Here is a 12,548-nt window from a genome sequence, read left to right as displayed (position 1 = left end):
TTTATTTATTTATTTATCTTTAAGGAAGGCAAGTCTTGCTCTGATTCGAAAAATGATTCATTTTTGCTCTGAAGCACTCTTAAAAGAAGTTTGTGATTCTGATGTTGGTCACAATTTGCCTACAGTACTAGTGGAAATCACTGCAACTGTCCTTGATCAAGAGGTCAGATTTTTATCTTTTTTGAAACTCCTGTAGCTTTAATTCCCTTTAGACAATGGTTAGTAAAATAATTTAATTTTTGTCCTAATTTCAGTAAGTCGTTTTGTTTATGAAATTACTGCATTTGTCTGCTTTAGGCAGTTAAATTTATTTTTATCGTTTTTCCTTAATTGCCTTTTTGTTTTCCCCCAGGATGATGATGATGGCCACTTGCTGGCTTTGCAAATCATAAGAGATTTGGTAGATAAAGGTGGTGATATTTTTTTGGATCAGCTAGCCAGACTTGGTGTAATTAGCAAAGTGTCAACTTTGGCAGGACCTTCCTCTGATGATGAGAATGAAGAGGAATCAAAACCAGAAAAAGTGAGTGATGTTGTTTGCAGTGTTACCAGGAATAGAGTTTTGTAGAGGAAATCTAGTTATAATTTACGATGACTTTTGATAAAATAATGGCAGTATGAGGTAGTACTAGAATTTTTATAAAATTTGGTTATTTTTATTTTAAGATTTTACTTTTTTATTTTGGAGAAAGAATGTGATCAGGGGAAGGGGCAGAGGAGGAAGAGAGAAAATTTGCAGCTGACTCTGTGCTGAGTGTGCAGCCTGATACAGGGCTCAATCCTACAATCCCGAGATCATGATCCAAACCAAAACCAAGAGTTGGACACTGAACCAACTAATCCATGCAGGCACCCCCTAAATTTGGTTACTTTTAGGAGGTTTATTGATAAAATTTAAAACTTACAGAAAAATTGCAGAGTATCAGAGTGTTCTTTATAAATTCACTAATTATTGACATTTTGCTCCATTTACTTTATTTACACAGATACTGTGTGTGTGTGTGTGTGTGTGTGTGTGTGTGTCCATTTAAGAAGTATTATTTGAAGGGCACCTGGCTGGCTCATTTGGTAGTGCATACAACTCTTGAGCTTGGGGTTGTGAATTTGAGCCCCATATTGGTTGTAGAGATTACTTAAAAGTGAAATCTTTAAGAAGTACCTGGGTGGCTTTGTAATTAAAGTATCTGACTCTTGATCTTAGTTTAGATCTTGATCCTCATGGTTGTGAGTTCAGGCTCCATGTTGGGCTCCACACTGGGCCTAGAGCCTACTTAAAGAAAAAAAATTATTATTATTTTAATGATTGTATTTATTTGCCAGAGAGAGAGAGAGAGCACAGGCAGGGGGAGCGGCAGGCAGAGGTATTAGCAGGCTCCCTGCTCAGCAGGGAGCCCACCTGATGTAGGACCTGATCCCAGGATCTTGGGACCATAACCCAAGCTGAAGGTAGACACCCAACTGACTGAGCCATCCAGGTGCCCCTAAAATATTATTTGAATATTATTTGAGAAGATGGGTACATAGTGCCCCTTTTAACAACCTAAAACTTCACCAAAAAACCAGGACATTCTCTTGTGTAAACTGGTTAGTTATCAAAGTCAGGAAATTTATATTTATTTATTTACTAATAACTAAATAAATAAATAGATTTTATTTATTTGACAGAGACAGAGCGAACAGGAGCGCAAGCAGGGAGAGTGGAAAAGGGAGAAGCAGGCTTCCTGCCAAGCAGGGAGCCCAGTGCAGGGCTCAATTGCAGACCTTGGGATTGTGACCTGAGCCGAAGGCAGATGCTTAATGACTGAGCCACCAGGCGTCCGTATTTATTTATTTTTAAAGATTTTATTCATTTGAGAGAGAGAGAATGCTCTAGTATGAGCAGAAGGGAATGGCAGAGGGAGAGGGAGAAGCAGATTCTCTACTGAGCAGGTAGCCTGATTGGAGGTTCAGTCCCAGAACCCTTAGATCATGACCTGAACTGAAGGCAGATGCCACACAGGTGGCTGAAGTCACACAGGTGTCCCGAAGATGATCTCTTTAAACACTGATGCTTGAACAAGTGGATACATACAGACACAAAAAAGAAATTTTGATTATACCATAGCTACCACATACAAAATTAATAGAAAATGAATCACAGACTGAAATGTATGGGCATATAAACTTAAAGAGGGAAAGGAAGAAAATCTTACTGACCTTGATTATGACAGAGATTTCTTAAATAGGACATTAAAAACTTATATTGTAGGGGTGCCTGACTGGCTCAGCTGGAAGAGTATCCAATTTTGATCTCAGAGTTGTGAATTCAAGCCCCAGGTTGGGTATAAAGATTACTTAAAAATAAATAAAAAGGTTATACTATACAAGAACAAAATAAATCAGTAAGTTTTCCTTTATCAAAAATAACCTTCTGTCCTTAAAGATACCTTGTTTAGAAAACGGAAAGACAGGTGCTTGTGTGGCTCATTGGTTGAGTGTCCGATTCCTTATTTCTTATTTTTTTTAAATAACATATAATGTATTTTTATCCCCAGGGGTACAGGTCTGTGAATCGCCAGGTTTACACACTTCACAGCACTCACCATAGCACATACCCTCCCCAATGTCCATAACCCCCCTCCCCCTCTCCCAACCCCACCTCCCCCCAGCAACCCCCAGTTTGTTTTGTGAGATTAAGAGTCACTTATGGTTTGTCTCCCTCCCAATCCCATCTTGTTTCATTTATTCTTCTCCTGTCGCCCTAACCCCCCATGTTGCATCTCCATGTCCTCATATCAGGGAGATCATATGATAGTTGTCTTTCACCGATTGACTTATTTCACTAAGCATGATACCCTCTAGTTCCATCCACGTCATCGCAAATGGCAAGATTTCATTTCTTTTGATGACTGTATAGTATGAGTGTCCGATTCTTGATTTTGTCTCAGGTCATGATCTCAGAGTCATAGGGTCAAGCGCCGTGTTGGGCTCTATGCTCACAGCATGGAGTCTGCTTGAGATGCACTCTCTCCCTCTCCTTTTGCCCCTCTCTTTGCTGTAATGTAATATACATACATACATACATAGCTTAAAAAAAAAATGAAAAGACAACCCAGAAAATTCTCTTAGATACTCTTTGTCTGAAAATATTTTATTTGGCCTTCATTTTTGATGGATATTTTCAGTGCTTGCAAGGACTTTTGGCTGATCATTTTCTTGCACTTTTAGAGATGGTCCATTGTCACCTGATGTACATAGTCTCCATTGAGAAATTTGCTTTATTTCTCATCTTAGTTCTTTGGTACATAACATACATATATACATATATACATATATATATATATATATTTTTTTTTTTTTTTAAGATTTATTTATTTGAAAGAGAATGAGTGTGAGTGAGAGAGACCACAAGCATGGGGGAGGGTCACAGGGAGAGGGAGAGTCAGGCTCCCTGCTGAGCAGGGAGCCCCATGTGGGGCTCCATCCCAGGACCCTGGGATCATGACCTGAGCTGAAGGCAGTCACTTAACCAACTGAGACACCCCGTGCCCCAACTTAACATCTCTTCTAACAACATTTTTTCTTCTCTGGCTATTATGATTCTAAGCACTGTGACTTGGCTCTGCTTTGTTGTGCTTGGTGTACTTGTGTAAATATGCACGTGTGAGTGTCCATCTCTGCTCGGGGTTTAATTTTCTTTGATCTGTGGGATTAAACTTTTTATCAAATTTGAGACTTTTCAGCATTTGAAATGCAACTGTCTGACCACCTTGTGTGATCTCTGGGAATTATCCAGCCTAACAATTTTCCATTTTTTCTTTGCTTATCATTTATGGAGCATCACCGTAGAAATGAGTGGTCCGGTACTTGTTGGAGACTCATGGTGACCACTTACGGATTTCTAGTCTTTTTGACTTGGCTCCCTAATCCTGAACTCATTGTCCATATGTTCTATTTGCTTTAGCCTCTTCAAACACATACCTCTATTTCCTGAAGTCCTACTGCTCGACTCTCTTTGTGTTTCTTCTTAGCCAGAAATTTTTGTCTAGAACTAAGGTGCTTAACTTGTTTTTTTCTGTTTTCTGGGGGATCATGGTCTTATATTGCATATTGCCCAGTGTTTGAGACACTTTTTCTCGTATTTTGACTAGTTTTTCGTTGTTTACAGTGCGTAAAGAAGTCTTGGTGCTTGTTAACCCATTGTGGCTTAGAGCAAAATTAGTTAGTTTAGAGAAATTTACAATCCATACTTCATAATCTCATTTTAGTGTTATAAACTACTTCAGTTTTTTATGTTCAAAAAAGTATGTAAAAATATTTTTTAAGTATAACAAGTTTTTTTGAAGTTTAAAAGTGCTTTACCCAGGGGCACCTGGGTGGCTCAGTCAGTTAAGCACCTGCCTTGGGCTCAGGTCTTGATCTCAGGGTCTTGGGATTGAGCCCTGTTTTGGGCTCCCTCCCACTCATGCTCTCTCTGTCTCAAATAAGTAAATAAAATCTTGAAAAAAAAAGTGTTTTACCACATACACATGTATGTACACAAATACCAAGTTCATATACAGTTATGATGAATATTCTTAATATTTAAATGTTGTCGGGGCGCCTGGGTGGCTCTGCCTTCGGCTCAGGTCATGATCCCAGGGTCCTGGGATCGAGCCCCGCATTAGGCTCTTTGCTCAGCGGGAAGCCTGTTTCCCCCTCTCTCTGCCTGCCTCTCTGCCTACTTGTGATCTGTCAAATAAATAAATTTAAAAAATTTAAATGTTGGCAACACAATAAAATTTTTCAGGATGTCAGGCTAAGAAAACAGTGTTTACAGATTGCTTTTTCTTTTAAGCATGCTCAAAAATCTTTTTGTTTTTTAAGATTTTTAAAAAAAATTTGAGACATGGAGACAGCATATGTGGGGAGGATAATTAGATAGTTGTTGTAGACTGAATCCATTGGTCTTCTCTACCAGTACACCTGGAAATGTTGTAACTTAGGTCATTATTTATATGACTTTTTTTTTGTTTTTAAGATTTCCTTTATTTATTAGAGTAAGAGAGAGGACGAGCTAGGGGTGTGGGGGTCGGGAGAGAGGCAGGCTCAATCCCAGGACCCTGGGATCAGGAACTGAGCAGAAGGCAGATGCTTAATTGATTGAGCCACCCACGTGCCCCTATTTATGTGACTTTCTTGATATTTTTAGGACTTGTAAGATTTAGCTATAGGTTATTAGTTGAATCAAAATACATAACTAAACTGCAGGCAACTGAATATGTTAAGTTCAGAATGGTTTAGTTCTAAATTTGATACATGGACATATTTTTAAAAACCTGTGAGTATTTGATACAGATATTGTTTTCCTTGTTTCATTGAATAATTTTATACATTTAGGAAGATGAACCACAGGAGGATGCTAAAGAATTGCAGCAAGGTAAACCATATCATTGGAGAGACTGGTCAATCATTAGGGGAAGGGACTGTTTATATATATGGAGTGATGCAGCAGCCTTGGAATTATCTAATGGCAGTAATGGATGGTTCAGATTTATCTTGGATGGAAAACTAGCCACCATGTATTCAAGTGGTAGTCCTGAAGGTGGATCGGATAGTTCAGGTAACATTTTATTTCTTTTAAAATGTTTTATTATTTTCTGTAATTTCAGTTTGTTTTTATGCTGATAATTTTGCTAGCATTGTCATAGAAATAGCACATTTTTGATGATCATAGGCCAATTTATTTAATATCAACAGAGAAAAACTGTTCTACCATGAAAGCATTTAAGAAATGCCTTTTTATTGTATGAGACAAGGAATAGCACTGTACGTACTTTTACTCTCTCTAATGTTAGCTAAAACTACCTCTTACCATGTAATGATGAATTGTATGTGTGTGAAGCCTCCTCAAGTAGTATCTTTTCCAAAAGCCTTATATTTTAAAAAATTATGCCTGTTAGGAGTGCTTTATGCCTGGATCTGTATATATCAAACCAGTTGGGAATATACCAAAGAATAAAACTCTGCTAATTAAGTTTTTTATATAAAACAAATATTCCAACAGGTAGTTGTTTTTTTTTTTAAAGGAATATTTCAAAAGAATGAGGTTTTAAAATAATCATTTTGTCTTTATAGAAAGCAGAAGTGAATTCTTAGAGAAGTTACAAAGAGCTCGAGGCCAAGTAAAGCCGTCTACTTCAAGTCAACCTATACTCTCAGCACCAGGACCCACTAAACTCACTGTAGGAAATTGGTCACTAACTTGTTTGAAAGAAGGAGAAATTGCTATTCATAACTCAGATGGTCAGCAAGCAACAATACTGAAAGAAGATTTACCTGGTTTTGTATTTGAATCTAATAGAGGGACCAAACATTCATTTACTGCAGAAACTTCTCTGGGTAAGTTATATAGAATATATAAGTTTAACACATAAGAATAAATGAGTATCTTAAATTGTAGTGAAATATTCTGTGAAATGTCCTTTTTTTTTTTCAAGGTTCAGAATTTGTGACTGGTTGGACTGGTAAAAGAGGCAGAAAATTGAAATCTAAATTAGAAAAAACAAAGCAAAAGGTATATTTGTGAGATTTTCTTTTTTTTTTTTTTGTCATTTATACTGACATGGTAAGGTTTCATTGGTATATTGCAAGCATTTAAAAAATTGGGCCATATAACACAAGTTACCCTAATCTAACATATTTTGTTTCTCTTTTGCTGTGCTCATTATTTTATGTTCCACAGTACATACACATTTACTTATAATTTTATACACATGCTAAACACAAACATTAAAACAAAATTTGTAAGACAAGAGTTTAAATTTTTGACTTGTTAATGTCACAAAACTTTGAACTCATGCTTTAATTATTATTACAGTGGGGTTGAAAACATCATTTTATTTTACAATCCTGATTTAATACTTTATGATAAAGCAATTTGAATGTCTGGTTCTAGATTCAGATATTTTGATGCTTAGTTTAAATGTCATCTTAGGTGAAATAATTGTTTCAAAAAGATATAGGAGCAAGTGTTTACTGACTCCATCTTCAAAATAACAATAATAATTTTTAAATTTTATCCATTAAGTATGCTCCCCCCCCCCCCCCCCCCCCCGTAAGGCTACATAACACTTGGACTGGCTCAGTAGAGAGAGCATGCAACTCTTGATTTTGGAGATTTAAGTCCAAGCCCCACGTTGGATATGGAGATTACTTAAAAATATAAGCCAGTATATTTCCATCTTTATTATATCAATTCTTGCTTTTTATTTTTCATTTTTAAAGGAGACAATAATCTCATAATTAGATTCAGTATTTTCTGATGGCAGAAATTTTTATTTTACCTACAATGGTATAGAATAGTTTTTTCATACAGTGTATGAAGAATGCTTTTAGATGTTTTGAATTAGGGTCTTACTGTGTTTCTTATGGCTTTGGCCTTAGAAATAGCAGTAATAGGTTTTATTTGGAGAAGTTATATATAACATGTTATGGCTTCATTTCTGCTTGTTAATGTGTTGGGCCATCCTAAAGATACTTCCAGATGCTAGACCTTGGAAGGAAACACTTTCATTTATTTAGATACATACGTATTATCTCTATAGCTATATATATTACTTTGTGATTGCTTCTTTGTTTTTAAAAAGAGTGTGAGGTCAGAAGTTTTTTCTAATTCAGGATATCTAAAGGGCATTTGAGGAAGAAATATCTCAATTGAAGATAGCCATTAGATGCTAAAAGGAATTTGAACTAAATACAGTCCATTTTTATTATTCATAATAGTTGTGTTACGTAAAGCTTCTGTGAATACCAAACTACTGCTCTTAGAGGAAACACAGGGTTAGGTTCTTTTGAGGCTCTGGTCACATTTTTGTAACTGTTCCATACCTAACCTTATTTTATGTGTCTTTCTGTTTAAAGATACCATCTTTAATGTATATTACTGACTTCTTGACACTGAATTTGGGGCCAGTAACACCCTCATGCCTGAATGAAGTTTACCTAACACACAATTTTCTCCTTAAGACATGTGTCATGCCTTCTTGTGCTTAGAAACACTGGGCAGCACTTCAGTACTATGTTTGGTGGCCATTTTAAACAGTGAAAGCACCAGTAAAACCAAGAAATGTTAAAAACATGGCACAAAATAGAGTGTGGAAAGAGGACACTTGTTCGTAAAGAACTAACACAAGTATGACACTTAACCGGTTAAAGGTAGAGTTCGCCTTGTTTGACCTTACCTGAGAACATGCGCATGAGGCAGCTCCCAAGTTTTTATTGTACTGTGCATGTCCACGAGTGACTGTGAGAGCACTGTAAGTATTGATTTGGAGAATACAGATTTTCGTGAGTAGTTGAACTCACGAATATAGAATTCTCAAATAATGAGGATCAACTGTAATTTTTTATAAACTTACCACTGAGCTATCTCAGGAATTTCTTGTGATTCCTGATAGGTCGTATTAACCAACCAAATTTAGAGTCAGTGGGAACTGAAATTTCACAATACAGAAGAAAAGAAGGAAGTAGAGTAAATTAAGGAGAACTAGTCTCAGTCCTATATTTTCATATTCTTAAAGAACATGTGATTATTGACTTCGATTCTTAAAGTGGATAGTAACTTATTGACCATGTGGCTATTCTTTGGGTATGGAAATAGTACATATCAAAATATACTGATTTTAGATAAAAGTAATTTTTTTTTTTTTAAAGATTTTATTTATTTATTTGACAGAGAGAAAGATCACAAGTAGACAGAGAGGCAGGCAGAGAGAGAGGAGGAAGCAGGCTCCCTGTGGAGCAGAGAGCCTGATGCGGGGCTCGATCCCAGGAACCTGAGATCATGACCTGAGCCGAAGGCAGCGGCTTAATCCACTGAGCCACGCAGGCGCCCCTAGATAAAAGTAATTTTAACTCTTCATTTTAACCTTCATTTTTCTTATTAATACTGTTTCACAGAGGGATAGTGTCTTAAGTGTTGTCTAATATTCAGAGCTTATTTTCCTCCTAATTCTGAAAGGCATACCAAAATAGAATGAAAAGGTACTGTTAATTCATTTCAGGAGTCAGTTTTTTTCTATTACGTTAGAATTATGCTAGGTTAGTTTTTTAAATGAAATTACATAAGTCCAAAATTTACATTATTTAAGGAGATATTTTAAAGACTGTATGTACTTAATTTTATCAGACCCAAACTTGGGACACATTAATTTATTTTTAATTTTAATTTTAGTTTTTTTTTCAAGTTCCAAAAGGCTTTATTACATAAGTACAGAGGGGGAGGGGTTCAGTCCTTCTTGGCTACCTCTTTGCTCATGGTTGCCAGGACATTGCTCAGCTCCTTTCTCTTCCTCTTGGCATGGATGTGTGTCCCTACTCTTTTCTTGATGACCTTGAGGGCACACTTATCCTTGGAGACCTTGGACAGCTCCATAGCATACTGCTGGTATGGGACAAAGCTGCGTACCTCTCAGATCCTGTCTTGTATGAACTTGGTGTGCTTGGTGAGGTGCCCATGGCGGCAGCTGTGCCTTGGCATGCTCATGTTCTTAGTCACCTTGTGGTCCTTGTTGAGGCCCATGGTGGTAGAGTAGTGCAGAGCCATGGCTGCTGTTCCTCCATGGCTCCAGTGGCGGAAAGGCTCAAATAACATTAATTTAAGTGAAAGGTGGCTAGTACCCAAACCAACTGTGGTCATTCTTCCTTATGACTAAATATATAAATCTATAGAGTGTCATTTGTACTTTGAATAATATAAATAGAAAAAAGAGTAAAACCTAAAGCACAGGGGCGCCTGGGTGGCTCAGTCAGTTAAGTGTCTGCCTTCGGCTTAGGTCATAATCTTGGGGTCCTGCAATCGAGCCCTGCTTCGGGCTCCCTGCCCAACGGGGAGTCTGCTCCTCCATTTGCTTCTGCCCCTCCCCCTACTCATGTGCTCTTTCTCTCCCCCCCATAATTAAATAAAATCTTAAAAAAAAAAACAAAACCTAAAGTACACCTCTAAAGCAAAACCTAAAGTAAAGAGAAAAGAATAAAACCTAAAGTATACCCCTAAAGTTGAACCCTGTGAAAAGGTTCAGCTTCAGGGGAGTTCCTTTCTGTATACAAGACAGAAGGCTGCTTAATTCATGGAACATTGAATAAAGCCAAGTAGGTCTTTAAGTAAGTTTTAAGGAAAAGTTAAAAAGATTCAACTTTGGTTGATTGAGCTATAGGTGGCTTTTTTTTTTTTTTTTTTTTGCTTATTTATATTTTCTAATTGGTTCGCCATAATTAGGTTACTTTTATTTAAAAAAAGCAAAGTTAATTTTTTACAAGTTGTTAAAGTTCATTTAAATGAAATAATCTCCTCTTTGGCATATGAATACGAAGTTTAAACAACCAAAAATTAAGGTTATGAGTTATTTTATTTGATATTGCTTAAATCTACTAGAGTACTTTTTCACCTGTTAGAACCTTTGACATATATGAGTAGAAGTAGTAGCATTTCTTGGAAGTTTGTAATGAAACAAAAAATTTAAAAGTTGAACATTTATATGTAGGTAGAAGAGATTTGTTCAAACTGTTAACTGTGAGAATTCATATTTGCAATTTTAATTTGGTAGGTACGAACTATGGCTCGAGATTTATATGACGACCACTTTAAAGCTGTGGAAAGCATGCCTCGTGGAGTAGTGGTAACACTCAGAAACATAGCAACGCAGTTAGAGTCATCTTGGGAACTTCATACAAATAGACAAGTATGTTATTCAGCCTCTTGGTTCTATGACACACGTTGATCTTGGTTTAGTTTTTCCCCCTTTACCTTATATTCTGGGTATTGATTAGGGGTCAGCAAATTACCACCCATGGGCTAAATTAGGCCTGCCACCTATTTTTATATGGCTTTGTAAGAATGGTTTTTATATTTTTAAATGGTTGAAAACAAATCAGAAGTAAGAGTAGTATTTTCTGATACATGAAAATGTAATGATAGTGTCCAAAAGTAGTTTTATTGCTCACAGCCATACTCACTCTTTTACCTGTTATCTGTGACTGCTTTGGTCGTGTGGCTGCAGGGCAGAGTTGAATAGGTGTGACAGAGGCCATATAGCCTGTAAAGCCCAAAATACTTCTAATTGTCCCTTTATAAAATGTTTTGTGCACTGGGCGTCTGGTGACTCAGTCAGTTATGCATCCTGACTCTTGATTTTGGTTCAGGTCATGATCTCAGGATTGTGAGATTGAGCCCTATATTGGCCTCTGTGCTCAACCTGGAGCCTGCTTAAGGTTTTCTCTTTCCCTCTCCCTCTGCCCCTCTTCACGCCTTCCCTCTCTTAAAAAAAATTGTTTTCTGACCCTGGCAGAGATATAATTTACGTTAATAATTTGAACTCCCTATTCTTATTTAATATCTGACTTATTTTCTTGGTAATTGATGTGATAAATTAAGTATATTAAGGCCTGTTTTTTGGTCATTTTTGTCTTCGTTAAAATTTTTTTTTTTTTTTTTTTTTTTTTTAGTGTATTGAGAGTGAGAACACTTGGAGAGATTTAATGAAGACAGCCTTAGAAAATCTAATTGTACTTTTGAAGGATGAAAACACAATTTCACCATATGAAATGTGTAGTAGTGGATTGGTACAAGCACTGCTTACTGTTTTAAACAATGTAAGTTTATGAAATAGTACAAAACAGACTATAATTGTTCTAACAATTTGCAGCTACATTTTTGGCAGAGCATTTGTTTTGTCAAGAAATATTTAAAAACTGAGGTAATAAATGTTAATATTATAATTTCTCTGGCCTTTCCTTTATGTTGTATCATTAGTTTGAGCCAGTTGAATTCATTAATTGAGTCTATTTAGATTTTTGAGTTTCCCGATTACAATTTATTCTCGATTTTTTTGATAAAACACTTACTTTGGCCTAAGTTTTAACATTATTCACTTCTGATTTCTTCATAAAATGAAGTTATTCTATAGACCTTCTTGAGACCTTAAATTATATGCATAAAATTAATTTATGAGCCATGACTGTTCAGGAAGTTACTGTGACTATTTGACAAGTATTTGCTAATAACCTTCTGTTTCTCGTCAACTTAGTCTACCCTTAGTATCTCTTAATTGTGATAAAAATCTTTAATGAATCATACCATATATACTTATTATAACAAATTCTAACAAAAGTATAAAAAGTGAAAGTTTTCTTCTATTTCAGTTCTACTTCCCGCTTTAATTTTTGCTCTTACTCACTGTATGTGGTAATAAACTCTTAAAATTCACTTTAACTTCTGTAAGTTGTGTATCCACTTCATTAATTTTAACATTTGCATAATTTCCATTTATGAAACTTATATTCACATTATATATCTTACTGATATTTGTGAAATCATTGTTTTGGTGTACTAGTTATGTTTTTCCTAATACTGTTAAAATGGAAAATGTTTCATTTGAAAATAATCTGATGTCACCTTGCATACTACACTTTGGGAAAAGCTGACTAGCACATTCTATACAGGAAGTAAAAAAAGTCTATGTTAGCTGTGGTCTACTAGTTATATAGTAAAAAGAATTTTAATTGAAAGAAAAGGATTTCACTTAGATTAT

At 35.9% G+C, this 12,548-nt stretch overlaps 1 protein-coding gene and 1 pseudogene across 6 annotated transcripts in view; one reads left to right on the top strand and one right to left on the bottom strand.

Moving 5' to 3' along the window:
- HECTD1 (HECT domain E3 ubiquitin protein ligase 1) overlaps window positions 1-12,548 on the top strand; it is a 97,881-nt gene that overhangs the window by 45,295 nt on the left and 40,038 nt on the right. For all 6 annotated transcript variants that reach the window (XM_046008880.1, XM_046008884.1, XM_046008882.1 and 3 more), the window contains exons 11-17: window positions 25-163; window positions 353-523; window positions 5,359-5,581; window positions 6,097-6,360; window positions 6,459-6,535; window positions 10,566-10,700; window positions 11,464-11,610. In XM_046008880.1, coding sequence (XP_045864836.1) covers window positions 25-163; window positions 353-523; window positions 5,359-5,581; window positions 6,097-6,360; window positions 6,459-6,535; window positions 10,566-10,700; window positions 11,464-11,610 — 1,156 coding nt within the window. The remainder of the gene's footprint in view (window positions 1-24; window positions 164-352; window positions 524-5,358; window positions 5,582-6,096; window positions 6,361-6,458; window positions 6,536-10,565; window positions 10,701-11,463; window positions 11,611-12,548) is intronic.
- LOC123944117 lies at window positions 9,186-9,697 on the bottom strand (annotated as a pseudogene).

Source organism: Meles meles, chromosome 6 (genome assembly GCF_922984935.1).
Source record: "Meles meles chromosome 6, mMelMel3.1 paternal haplotype, whole genome shotgun sequence".
NCBI lineage: Eukaryota > Metazoa > Chordata > Mammalia > Carnivora > Mustelidae > Meles > Meles meles.
This window is presented reverse-complemented; position numbering and strand designations above follow the sequence as displayed.